The sequence below is a fragment of the Danio rerio genome, chromosome 3 (assembly GCF_049306965.1).
Source record: "Danio rerio strain Tuebingen ecotype United States chromosome 3, GRCz12tu, whole genome shotgun sequence".
NCBI classification, from domain to species: domain Eukaryota; kingdom Metazoa; phylum Chordata; class Actinopteri; order Cypriniformes; family Danionidae; genus Danio; species Danio rerio.
This window is the reverse complement of record NC_133178.1, coordinates 40,008,502-40,021,661: the sequence shown is the minus strand read 5'-3', so window position 1 is coordinate 40,021,661 and position 13,160 is coordinate 40,008,502. Positions and strand designations below refer to the sequence as shown.

The window sequence follows — 13,160 nt, the reverse complement described above, 5'->3', positions numbered from 1 at the left end:
TCACTGGGAAACATCCTTACACACTCGTTCACACACATACACTATGAACAATTTAGCTTACCCAATTCACCTGCTGTATACCACATGTTTTGGACACGAAGGAAACCCCCACAAACACAGGGAGAACATGTAAACCTCACACAGAAATGCCAACTGACTCAGCCGGGGTTCGAACCAGCGACCTTCTTGCTGTGAGGCAATTTTGCTAAAATGCTTGTGTTTAATTGCAGAAAAATAAAGTATATTAATAAATATCAAATTTGTCCTGTATTGTACAGCTTTATTTTGTACTATTCAAACTGGTGAATCTGTTTTTCACCAACATATTTGGTTGTTTTTCATTAACTTTATAAGAGTGGTAATAGACGATAATGATAAATGGGCATACAATATAACTGAGAAAAAAATTGTTGTTTAGTCTTGAAGCACACCAATGGTACTGTGTAAAAAAAAACCCTGTTTCATCTAATTCAGGTTTGTTGTGCTTCACCATTTCATTTGTGCTGCTTTCTCTTTTTCTTCTTTGTATTGAGTTTGACATTTGAATTGAATTTGATAGAAGGAGTGAAGGCAGTCGACTTCATCGATGAAAAAAGCATATTTAAATAAAGCCTTTTTGCAGTAAAGGAAAGCAATGACTGCAGACGTTAACCAGAACTGAATTTAAAGTAGATGCTGATAGACCAAATTTTCCAGAGCACTGAAGCCTTTTTGAAAGCTGTTCATCTCATAAACCTGCTGTTGTTTTTCCAAAGATTGTTTCTCTACTACAAATGCCGTTTTGAGGATTTTTTTTTCTCACCTGCACTTTGAATTCTTAAAACCATGCCTGTCTCTTAAAGTTTGTGGAATAGTTATTCAGACTTTTGATGTGGGTGAAGCTGTCTCGCGTTAGACATGAGAAAGGAGAGGGGATCAGCACTCACCTCAGATGATCTAATCACTGTTTTGCAGGATACCAGGTGGCTTACCGTCTGGATTCTGGAGATCCCAACCAGTTCATCACAATAGAGGTGGGCCCTGATACCCGTCAGTTCACCGCCTCCAGCCTGACCCCAGAGTCGGCCTACATCTTCCGCATCTCCGCCAAGACTGAGCAGGGCTGGGGATCGCCTGCACAGGCTGTGGTCATAACTACTGAGATCAGAGGTGAAGCAAACACATACAGTACATAACTCTACACTTGATAGTAATGTTTATCCACTTGTGTGGGAAAAGTTGCATTTCTGAAAGATGCTGAAAAAGAGTTTTACTTTAACCACAATAAATCATTAAACAACTCTGTGTGAAAGAGAATCTAGTGAAGAAGTCAATACAAATGAGTATAACTGCACACACACACATCGAAAAACTCGGTTTTCATATTTATGTCTTATGGTATAGACCATTTTGAGGGATGTAAACAAAAACTATGGTCCCAACGTATTTCCTGTTTTACATTTTTAATTTCCATAGTTTCCGAGAATCCAAAAAGAGCAACATAGTGATAAATATTGTTATAGTAGTTAAGTAAACATTAAGTTATGATTGAATTGCCTCTTGTTACAGTTATGAAATATTTTGATAATAAGCAGGAAATATTCATGGGCCAATGACATGACCACAGTGAAATACATACAATAAAGCAACATATCACAACCAAAACAGTGCTGTTTTCACAAGTAAAAGCATGGTTGCAGATTTGACATTGATCATTTCCAAGAAGTCAATAAATGAGTACTTAATATTGAGTCATGGTATATTTAAACACGATATATAGATGCAATATAACTTCAGTTCAAGTCATCTTTATTTCACAATAACCCTTTTACTATGTAGAGTGTGTCAAATTAACAAAAGTTCTAGTGAGCTGTGTCAGTCCGGTTTTCAAAGTTAAAGTTCAGTTTAGTTCAGTTCAGTGTGGTTTAAATTTTTTCGCTGGTAGTCCAAACAGTGATGAGCAAATCCATCCACAAGTCCCAATCCAAGCAAGCCAGTGGCAAGGAACAAACTTCACCAATTGACGAAAGTGAAGGAAAAAACCTAGAGAAAAACAGGTTCAGTTAGGCATGACCAATTCACCTCTGGCCAAACTTGTAAGTTAATACTTCTGAAGAAAGTACAAAGTGCACCTCTGAGCAATATAGTGGTGTTTTTGTTACTAAATGATTCAGTAATGATTGTTTTTTTTTTTGTTTTTTTTTTTGATAAATTAGTTAAATGAATTGATTCTGTAAAGACAGGCACTTGCTTCAGTCCTGAATAAATCAAGCATCTGAGCAAATCAATTGAATTCATGTCTCTGTGTTTTTGCTCATTAAGATTTGCTGCCACTTAAGGGCAGTTTACAGAGTTTTTTCTGAATAGAAATCGACGAGGTATCAATTTTTGTACCATCTCCTACTTTTGACACAAATCAGGCAAGCAGCCATGGTAACCGACAGATCATAAGTAAATAATGTTAGAATTTTTAAATAAGAATATTTTACTTGATAAGATTAAAGCTAAATGTGTTTGTTTCAAGAACTGTTGCAAAAATAACCATGATCGGGATAACACCTCCACTTTATTTTGTGCAAGGAAAACTTATGAGTTTACTTTACAATATTAAGGTGTCATAATAAACTCATTATTCATGCAGTTATAACTTTGTCATATAAATCTATTTATGCTATTTCTGGACTTGTTAAAGTCCATAAATCAACTGAATTTCACATCAGCTCTTTTGGTGTCTTCTGCAGTGAATGCTGTTTATGTTGAGACCCACTCTATTTTTACGACATTTTTAATAAATTTTAAGAATTTGAAGTATTATGACATGGTAGCTTAGGGGTTAGCACTGTTGCCTCACAACAATAAGGTCGCTGGTTTAAGTCCCAGCTGGGTCAGTTGACAATTCTGTGTAGAGTTTGCAAGTTTTCCCTTTGTTCGCATGGGTTTCCTCCGGGTGCTCCAGTTTCCCCCACAGTCCAAAGACATGTGGTACAGGTGAATTAAATTAACTAAACTGAAGTATTTATTCCAAATTAATGACATTTAACTGATACATGTATATATGACTGATATAACTGATTTGTATTGCCTCTGCTGAGACCAATCATGTATTATACATCACTTGTTATGCAGGTCTCACCCAGTAGGTGTTGAAAAATGCAATGTTTTGCAACAAATATATATTTTTATATATTAAGAAAAGACAAATATTGGAATTCAGACATCCATAATGTAAGGCAAATACTGAATCAAGACATCCATAATCCAAAGTGTAATATTATATTTGTATATTATGTGTATATTTTCCTCCTTTAAAACATCTTCAACGCATGACCTACTCCACAAAATACTTATAATAATAATAATAATAATAATAATAATAATAATAATAATAATAATAATTAATACACATTATTAATACAATTAATAATAATCAATAATGTTTCTAACATAATAAACTGGAAGATTTAAAAGCAAAAATACACTAACAATTTACTGTCATCTATTGTTAAAGGGCCATGAAACCCCCCTTTTTCATGTTCAAGTCTACTTCAGAATTTTAAAAAAAATGCTCCATGATGGGCGTGGAGCTCTGCGAGCAGAGGGAGGAGTGGGCATGGCCGTCAGAGCAGGGAAAAAGAGGGGAGCGAGCAACTGTTGTCTTTGGCTCACAAAATCAGACACAAACCATACGGAGACGCATTATTTTATAGTTTACAAAGTTAAAATGCAAAGAAATAAACAGTGAGTAATTTAATGTCCTGCTACATATGTTATTTGTAATTTCATATACACATAACCACAATTTGTTATATAATCATAAAGGTTGTCATGTTTATATAAACACTATAAATAAGGAGGACTTCTCTCCTCCTTAACCCCTGGGTCTAAATGCAGACACAGTGGACAGCAGTGCAGCAGGTTTCTTGCCCTGTCTATTCCAACCATTGACGCTGGCGGTAGTCTGGAGGATTTTAAATATAGGCAAACACAGCAGCATGGATATAGGCGATCTGTCTGAATGGTAAAAAACTCAACTGATAAAAGACAAAGTCTGCCATTTTCCAATTGTCATATATCTCTCTCGACTGAAATGCTTGCTGCAAACCAACAGCTTTGCTGTATCAAGCCTGACAGAATCACAGGGGAAAAAAAACATGCAACAAACCCCATAGATCATGGACGCAGTCTCACCCAGTCATTGGGTCTCACAGCTTGGCAAGTCTGCCTTGCTTTCAGAAAGCACATGCTCTCATGAATAATTATGAAGCAGGCTCTTCTCATAGGATAAGAAAACTTGAACAATATGAACACTATGAACAATAATGAAAAACCAACGTGTCATCACTCCACTAGCAGATTGGCGTTACGTCAATGATTTTGATCCCACCCCAAAAATTATTTTAAACCCTGAAGATGAAATTAGCTGAAAAATAATTACACAATAAGTTTTACATAATTGGGAAGTAAATATTCTAGCCTACAAGACTGATTACTACTTTTTTTTCTTTTTTTTTTGGACCTTATTTCAGCTAGATCTTTTCTCTAAAACTTACTAACTATGCATAATTTATTTAATTTTTTCAAAAACGCAAGCATGTACATCAATATTTCTCACATATTGCTGTAGCACAGTTTGTGCTGAATACAAATAAAATACATGTTGGCCAGTACTACGTAATAAGTAGCTGATATATGCACAAATGTCAGGGCATGTCAAAAGCTTCTAGGTGCTCCAAAATCACCTCAGACCCCTCAGGGGTAACTTTGTGTCAATAATATTATATTACATATTGAGAACAGTGGATTGTTCTGAATGATAAAAATGACAGAAATTAATTGCTGGTGGTGTTTCAGAAGGACAGCAATTTTCCAAAAGAGACTGAAAACACACATTAATATCTTGCTACTGTACATTCTGAAACAGCTCTTTTTTATATGACTATTCTTTTTCAGTCTAAAATCATGTTTGCCAATAAACCTTTCCAATAATTTTAAGCACAAATCTAAGTTTAAACCCTCACAACTCCTACATGATTCATATTATTCCTTGCCATTATTAAACTGCTAAAGAGTTACGATGTGCATCAACAGCTACACTGCTCACAAACAAATCAATTTGAAGACAGACAGATGGTTCGGGTTAAAGATGGAAAGCGATTGCATATCATCCTTTGACCTCCTGAAATGGCTCGATTGGTCTTTTTAAAAGCTGCGCGGACAAGGCCGTCGCAATCATGGCTTTCGTCGTGCATGATCTGCATCTTTAATGGCGGTCGATACCATGCACCTCTAAATAAACAATTATGCCTCTCTGTATCGATTCCTCCCATTAAAATCGATGAGGTTATGCAGTTGTGTGTGAAGGGTGGAGAGGCCAGGGCAAGATGCACACATGAGTAGAAGAGTCCTGTCCTATGATTGTGAACAGTCAGCAAGAGAAGCTTGACCCCTGAACTCACACATTTCTCTTTCTCTTCCATCAGAGCGCCCACAGCCTCCGCGCCAGCTCCGAGTGCCACAGGACCATGTGCAGTCACGCAAACTACTGCTCAACTGGGTCCCAGGAGGCGACGGCTCATCTCCTGTCCGCTACTTTACACTACAGACCCAAGAGCTGCCCAGTGGAGAATGGATCCCCCATTCCTCTGCCATAAGCCACAATTATAGCTCCTGGGAGGTGGACAGGTGAGTTGCTTTTGTAGAAATGCACAGTATTATCAGATTATTTAAATCAGCTGATAAATCCAACATAGGCTCATTCTGAAAATGTAGCCCTATATACATTTCTGAAGACCACGAATTATGTAGCCAGAGGTATGCATGGTTGCATTTCAATATTTTAAATGAACGCTACTGGGCAGTATGACGCCATTCCTTTTCACACTTACTAGCTGACCGCTTACCTCCATTTGGACAGCTTTCCCGCTGTTACCATTTTGTCCCGTTAGCCAACAATGTACATCGACGGACTTGGGACGCATTGAGGAGTTGACGACGGGGTTTGAGTCTGGTGAAGAACGGTTCCAGAAAGCAGATAAGACACAAAACAGAATCCAAAAAATAAAATAAACAAGTAAATAACTGAGTGAGAATGTGGTAAAATCTGAAAACGTGGTAAAAACCAGACAAGGGCTTTTCTTTTTCTGGATTGCTTTTGAAAATTGTTGGTTGGTTGGGATCCCATCACAGATATTGTGCCTGCTCCATCCAAAATTTGATATATCGAGGAGCTTCTGTTTTACTAATAAAAATGTAACTAAAAGGCAAGATAACTAAAGCTGCTTTTCCACTGTGGAGTACGATTCAACTCAATTTGGTTCAGTCTTGCTTGGCTTGGTTTGTAGCTCCACTGCAGTTTACTAGTTGTCTTGCTTAAAAAAAAAAAATGTGTTCTAGCTTGTCCAATCTGCCCTTCAGCTACCAGGGATAGGAAAGTCTGGACCATTTCTACTGACCATGATGCTGCCATTTGATTTTTACTTGTGGTGGTATAAAAATGGTTTAGTCGCGTAAACCAACAATGCAGCAGTGGCTGCTGCTGATTATATGGAATAAAAATCCCAACCTTCACACTAAATTTACACTTTCCAAAAATGCATGCAAATAAAAATAATATATTGATATCCCCATTGGCTATCAACCAAATTGAGTTTAAAAATCGCTTATCGGATATCTGCAAAAATCTAATATCTAATATTTCTACTCGTTTGCCATTTCTCAATCCCCAAAGAGTGAAACCCCTTAAGACTGAGCTTTTATTTTACTCTGCACTGCTTCACGTTCACATGTGGTTCCTGCTGGGCTCATGAGGGCTGTGCAATAAGGGCAGTATGGAAGGAGTGTTATTAAATGCGTAGGAGCCTTTTTTCCACTGCGGCAATTTATGATACTCAATCCAATTTGAGAGAGTGAGAAACAATCAGTACCTTGGGCTATGGGTGCTTGCGCTTTTTGCATATGAGTTATGTTGGATCCGCAGCTATGATTATATGGGCAGTCGAATAGTATTTTATATGCATTCAGAGGGCCATCTCGTTTTGATTATGATGAGTCCCCTCTCTCAGTTGAAAACTCTCTCAGCCATCAGCGTTTGAGTGCTTTTTTAAACAGCCAGATTGTTGCTAAATGGATTATTCAGGACTGATTTGTGTCTTTACCAGCTGGAGGCTTTTAGGAGTGGGGCATCGTGGGAGAAATATTCCCTTTAACCAACCAATGCGGATAGCGGAAGAAGCCCCCTCATTTGGAAAGCACCATGCAACTCATCTAAATCGACAGAAATCAGTTATGAGACCTAAACGACATGTTTAGTTCGTTAATGAGCCCAATTGGCTTGTGTAGTGTGTTTTGGGTAAATGGGAATTGAACAGATTAGATTTTACCACACATTCCCTTTACTGGTAGTTATAGGTTTGTGTTTTTCCAAATTAAGTAAGAAAGCGTAGGACATGCAAACATGACAAGATTTACATTTGCTGATTGGGTAATACTGTCCCATAAGGGGGTGTTCATAAGACTATCATGAAACCTTTATGATCATGACATGACACATCTTATAAATATGAAAGAGATTTTATACTTATATAGCATCATTTATACTTTTCTTGACCTCAGTTACAGTTGTACAAATTGATTTTGTCATTAAAAAATCATTAAATATTAATAAAGCTGTTATAAAATTAGTTAACAGAGTACTGACAATTTAAAAGAGACATTTCAATGAAAAATTTAATTTGTTCCACTAAAAACTGATCATAAAAATATTCATGTCATAATTATTATGGCCTCATGAGAATCATGTCTATGACAGATTTATGACAAGTTATGTTGTCTTAGTTTGTCATGTCAAGTTGTCATGAAAAAGACATCTCAAACAATGTTGAGTAGGTGAACGGGTCAAGGCAGGCAGCAAACAATCAAAAAAACATTACAAAGGGTAAAAAAAATGGTAAGGCAGGACAATGAAATGCTTTGTAAAGTTCACTTGCAGTATAACAAGACTTAGCAATGTGCTAAAGTGACTGGAGGATTCATAGCATGTGTGTAATCAGTCTTGATAGTCAATAGCTGTGTAATCAAAAGGTGAGTTGAAGCTGGTGTGTGACTGAAGGACATGATAGGATATGTAGTTTAGGTGAATGACAGGGAGTGTTCTCCAGTCATCCGCAATGTCAACACCGCTGGCAAACATAACGGTTGTACATTTGAAATTATTTAGTATCTATTATATTATAATGGTTCAAATCATTCATATAAATCCTAATTAAGAAATTGAAAATTCAATTTAATTGTACAGCATTTACTGTTCCATTTTACTTGCACCGCAAGTTGTTCATGTCATATTTCTGGTTTCATTAAATGGCATATGCTGAGCTCATGTCTTTATATGAGCTCTCTGATATGAAGTGTTTTGTATCTTCTTGTCGTCCTCACCTCTCTGCCTCAAGTGCTTTAAGATAAAACTCTGTAATTGCCAGCGCGTGCCCTTGGGCTTCAATGGATTGTGTCCCTGACATTTATAGATACTAGCTCATACATGCACTGCTGAGCCACATCATTTGTGATGGGAAAGGTCTTTGTCCAATATGAGAGAGCTGACGAGCTGTGCAATCCCTCAGGCTGAAACCCTTCACTTCATACAAGCTGAGAATGATGGCGACTAATGACGTCGGAGACAGCAAGTACAGCCAAGAGACGGATGCAATTACCACTTTACAAGATGGTGAGTAATAATGAGCATGTTGTATCCACTGGCTTTGCTTGATGCGCTATTGATTCAAATAAAAGTCATAGAGGAGCTACAGTCTTATCTGCACCATTTACTAGGAAGCTGGAGTCTGGGAACTCATTTAATTCTGTCATTATTTACTCACTCTCTATGTTATTTTAAACTTTCATTTTTAGTGGAACACAAAAGAAGATTTTTTATTATTGTTGTTGTTGCAGGAAGCAGTGAATAGGATAAACTTATGAAGCTTCAAAAAAGATTATAAAAGAATATCAAGGTTTTCCAAATTGAGAAGCTGGGACTCCTTAGTAGGCTAGCGTGGTCTGTTGGAAAGTTCAGAGAAAACTAATAACAAAAATTTCAAATGTAAAAAAAAAAAAAAACTTGACATCTATTTTTTTGCAAGTCATTTATCGATGCACATTAGAGCTGGAATCGGGCCACAAAAGTTAGGCCTGACAGAATTCAGCCCGAGCCCGACAAGTACATATTGATTGACAGATTTTTAAAAGCCCAAAACCATTCACAGCCAGACATTATTCAAATGTCACACAGCTCTTTTTCTAAAATGAGTGGTTTATATGTGTTTTAACATAATTTATTCATATCAAATGTATAGATGAACTAATGTAACATGAACTAATCATGACTCATAACACTTGTACAGCATTTATTAATCATAATTGAATATTTACTAATGCATTATTAACATCCAAACTCATGCTTGTTAACATTAGTTAATGCACCGTGAGTTAACATGCTCACAATAAACAACTTTATTTTCATTAATTAATGTTTCATTGTTTGTTCATGTTAGTAAATGCATTAAGTAACATTAACTAATGAACCCTATTGTAAAGTGTGACCAATAAGTTTTCACAATTTATTTATTTTTTTTTTTTTTGTTTGTTTGTTTGTTTGTTTTATTTTATTTGTTCTTTTGTTTGTTTTTTATATTTTTTATTTTGTTATTTTATGTTTTTATATATTATGTTTGTGTATATATGTGGTATTTTACCTTTTATTTATATACTTATTTAGTGTATAATTGTGTTTTCTTGAAAATGTCTTCTTTGTTGAATTGTATCAGTGCTTATATAAGTATCAATATTGTGTATAATTTATTGCTTTAACTAAGATTAACCTAATAAAAAGAATAACAATAGTAATTTAAAAAAAAAAGTCTTTCCTAAGAAATTAAAAAAAAAATGAATTCCAAATTACGTCAGGTATTTGGTAATAACGAAATTAAGATAAAGGCTCTACAGGATTTGTATCGCCACTTCTCTTCACAATCCAGCCTATAATCGCACAATATTCTTCACAATAATGCCAGCTATAGCATATATACTCTGTCTACAGTACATTAACCATGATCTAATTAATATTTAGTTATAATTTGAAAAACATTTTCCCACAAAGATTAGGCAATGTGTTTTTGTGGAGGAGCATTATTGAATCCACTGTAGATGGCTTTTGCAGAGTCCTGCGCTCACTGAGCAGCAATGAACACCCTTTCACTGCTGCTGCTACTGGCTGGGATGCATAGTACTACTGTTCTGGCTAATTTTTCTAGTTTTGGGTATAATTGTTTGTTCATCTTCCACCAGCCAAGAACATCCATTTCAATTTCCATGGTAGCGGTTTCAATGTACCGATTGACCTCGTCAGTTTTCCTGACCGTTTGCTGATCATTTTCCCACTCCACAAAATTAGCTCTTTTTAAATTCGCCATCATTGTTTGATTTACCTTTGCAGGGATGAGTTTTGATGTTGTAACAAACAATTTGATTACATTCTCGCCCTAATCGAAATGCATCACATGACCATTTATTTACAGCGCAAGTCAGAGCACGAGCACAAGCCCGAGCTCAGGGTTGTTGCTAGACAGGATATGGCTGCGGCTGGAAGTTAACAAGAATTATTCATATTATTTATGAAATTTCCCATTTATTGTTTTTTTTATTAACGCCCACCCCCACCCTAAATCCAACAGTACAGAGTAGTATTTATGCTATCTATTCAATTACCTAATAAATTGTATTTTTAATGCCTACCCCCACCCCAACCCTAAACCCGACTGTCACAGTACTGTAAAAATATGAATTATTGTTATACAGTGTCATAAAAAATGCTACTATAATTAATGTACATATCGCACTTCTGGCCGGCCATGTATCTGATCCAGACTTTACCCGACCCTGTCTAAAATGATAGAAATTAAACCCGAACCTGTCTAGTTTCTACAGGTTCTGGCAAAGATCTTCAGCTCTAATGCACATAACCTTCATTGTGAGCCCTAGTAATCTTTAATGAAACTAGTTTAATTTTTTCCTTATTTTCTGTCTCTCACCTATGAGCTCTGGATCGTGACCGAAAGGTCAAGATCTCGAATACAAGTGGCCAAAATGAGTTTCCTTCGCAGGGTGGCAGGACGCACCCTTATAGATGGGGGAGGAGCTCTGTCACCCAGGAGGAGCTAGGAGTAGAGCCGATGCTCCTCCACATTGAGAGAAGTCAGCTGAGGTGGCTTGGGCATCTGTTTCGAATGCCTCCTGGATGCCTACCTAGGGAAGTGTTCCAGGCATGTCCCACCAGGAGGAGGCTTCGGGGAAGACCCAGGACACGCTGGAGGGACTATGTCTCGGCTGGCCTGGGAATGCCTCTGGATCCCCCCGGAGAAGCTGGAAGAAGTAGCTGGGGAGAGAAAAGCCTGGAGTTCTCCTCTAAGACTGTTTCCCCATGACCCGGCCCCGGATAAGCGGATGAAAATGAAATGACGTGACAACTAAATCTCTCCTCTTTGATGAAATGTTTTGCAAAACGTGGTGGTGAACAAAAAAATCTCACGTATACATGCAATTGACCAACAGCAAATAAAAACCATCCAAATTATTTTCTGATGAATAAGAAAATAGCATCTCAAGCTCATGCACACTTTAAGACTGATTAGCAAGCTTGAATTAATTCTTGAGAGTTTAGATAATGAGTCAAGAAAGTTTATTTGAGTGTGTGTTTTCATTTTATAACTGATGCCAGTTCATCTGAAACAAACGTTCCACATGAGCCAGATCTCAAATATCTGTAAATACGTTTTGTCTCACAGAAATCTCCTGTACAATTTCAGAAGACTGAATTCTAGAAGGGATATGAACAACTTATATAATGTTTGTTGTGCTTTTGTGATTTTCCAAATCCTTATTTATCATTATTTTGCATTAAGTTGAAAAGAGCAACCAGGATATTCTTCTGAAGTCTTGCTTTTATGTTCCACAGAAGAAACAGTCACATGAAATCACACAATGACAAACAAATAAAGTCTAAAAAGTAGTTTAACTCATGTTTTCTGTACGTCTGCAGTTCCTGATGAAGCACCCATGATTCAATCCGTGAAGCCATCCACGACGACATCTGTGCTGGTGCAGTGGCAGGTACGCTAAAACTGGCCCGCCCGAGGTCGAGTGAACTCCTGACCCCCATTACATTTATCTGGTGGCCAAATAACAAACCGGCTCCAACATGTTGCAGGCTATCACCGGTGAAATTACAGCCCTGTTCTGTTTAATGATCTGACTTTTGTCAATAGCGAGCCTTACCCCGCTCTGCGTCTCTTAGTATTCCTCATGCAGGATTGCATAAATTAATGACATGCTGTATTGATACTCGCACATTTACCAAGCTGGCAGAGGGCTTCAGCGAGCCCTGGATAATTAATACCCATGTGCGACAGCGATCCTGCAATCTGAAGGGATATTAATTAGTAGCTGAAACCTTTATTCACTGACCTATGAGTCCTGGATCTTCTCACTACTGTCTGTTTTATCAGCAGAGCCGTAGGCCGAGTTGATTACACTCAGCTCCGAGCTTTGTTAATTACCCACTGACTGAACGGCTCAGAAATTAAATCCTCATCTTTTATTTATCTTATCCGTTTGGCGGCAAACGTCGCGCACCGACGCGCGATGGAAGATCAGTCAGCAATGTCTGTCAGTTACAACTGGGACGGCTTTTTTTTTATCAGGCCGTGCTTTAATAAGGACCGTGAGAACAGCCAGCGGAATGTGACCTTTAATTAAATCTGTGCCTCTGCAGACGCCCAAGGAGGAGAGTGTGAATGGGGTTCTGGTGGGCTATCGGCTCTACTACCGCGAGCTGCAGTATGACAGCACTCCGCAGGACTCAAAGCGGCCCGTCAACAGCTCCCAGCTGCGCACCGAACTGACAGGTAACTAGCGGGAGGAGGCTCTCCTCTTGAACCAGAAACGTCTGCACGCAGGCGTGATTTATAGCTCCAGTGCTTCTTTCAACACTTTAACCCATCCAGTTATTGAAAAAAAACACATTCCTTAACGTTTCTGACGTGTGCCTTTGTGCAAAGATGAATATTGTATTTGCCAGCTTCACTGTGGAAAAGAAAGTGGAGGTATGAAACTGGGACACAATCAGCAGTGGCAAG

At 37.6% G+C, this 13,160-nt stretch overlaps 1 protein-coding gene across 6 annotated transcripts in view; it reads left to right on the top strand.

Annotated features, from left to right (window-relative positions):
- sdk1a (sidekick cell adhesion molecule 1a) overlaps positions 1-13,160 on the top strand; it is a 534,279-nt gene that overhangs the window by 469,474 nt on the left and 51,645 nt on the right. For 4 of the 6 annotated variants that reach the window (XM_073944925.1, XM_681594.9, XM_009299695.5 and 1 more), the window contains 5 exons: positions 955-1,149; positions 5,460-5,661; positions 8,595-8,698; positions 12,065-12,135; positions 12,797-12,929. In XM_073944925.1, coding sequence (XP_073801026.1) covers positions 955-1,149; positions 5,460-5,661; positions 8,595-8,698; positions 12,065-12,135; positions 12,797-12,929 — 705 coding nt within the window. The remainder of the gene's footprint in view (positions 1-954; positions 1,150-5,459; positions 5,662-8,594; positions 8,699-12,064; positions 12,136-12,796; positions 12,930-13,160) is intronic. The other 2 variants (XR_012401153.1, XR_012401152.1) reach the window with 1 other exon arrangement.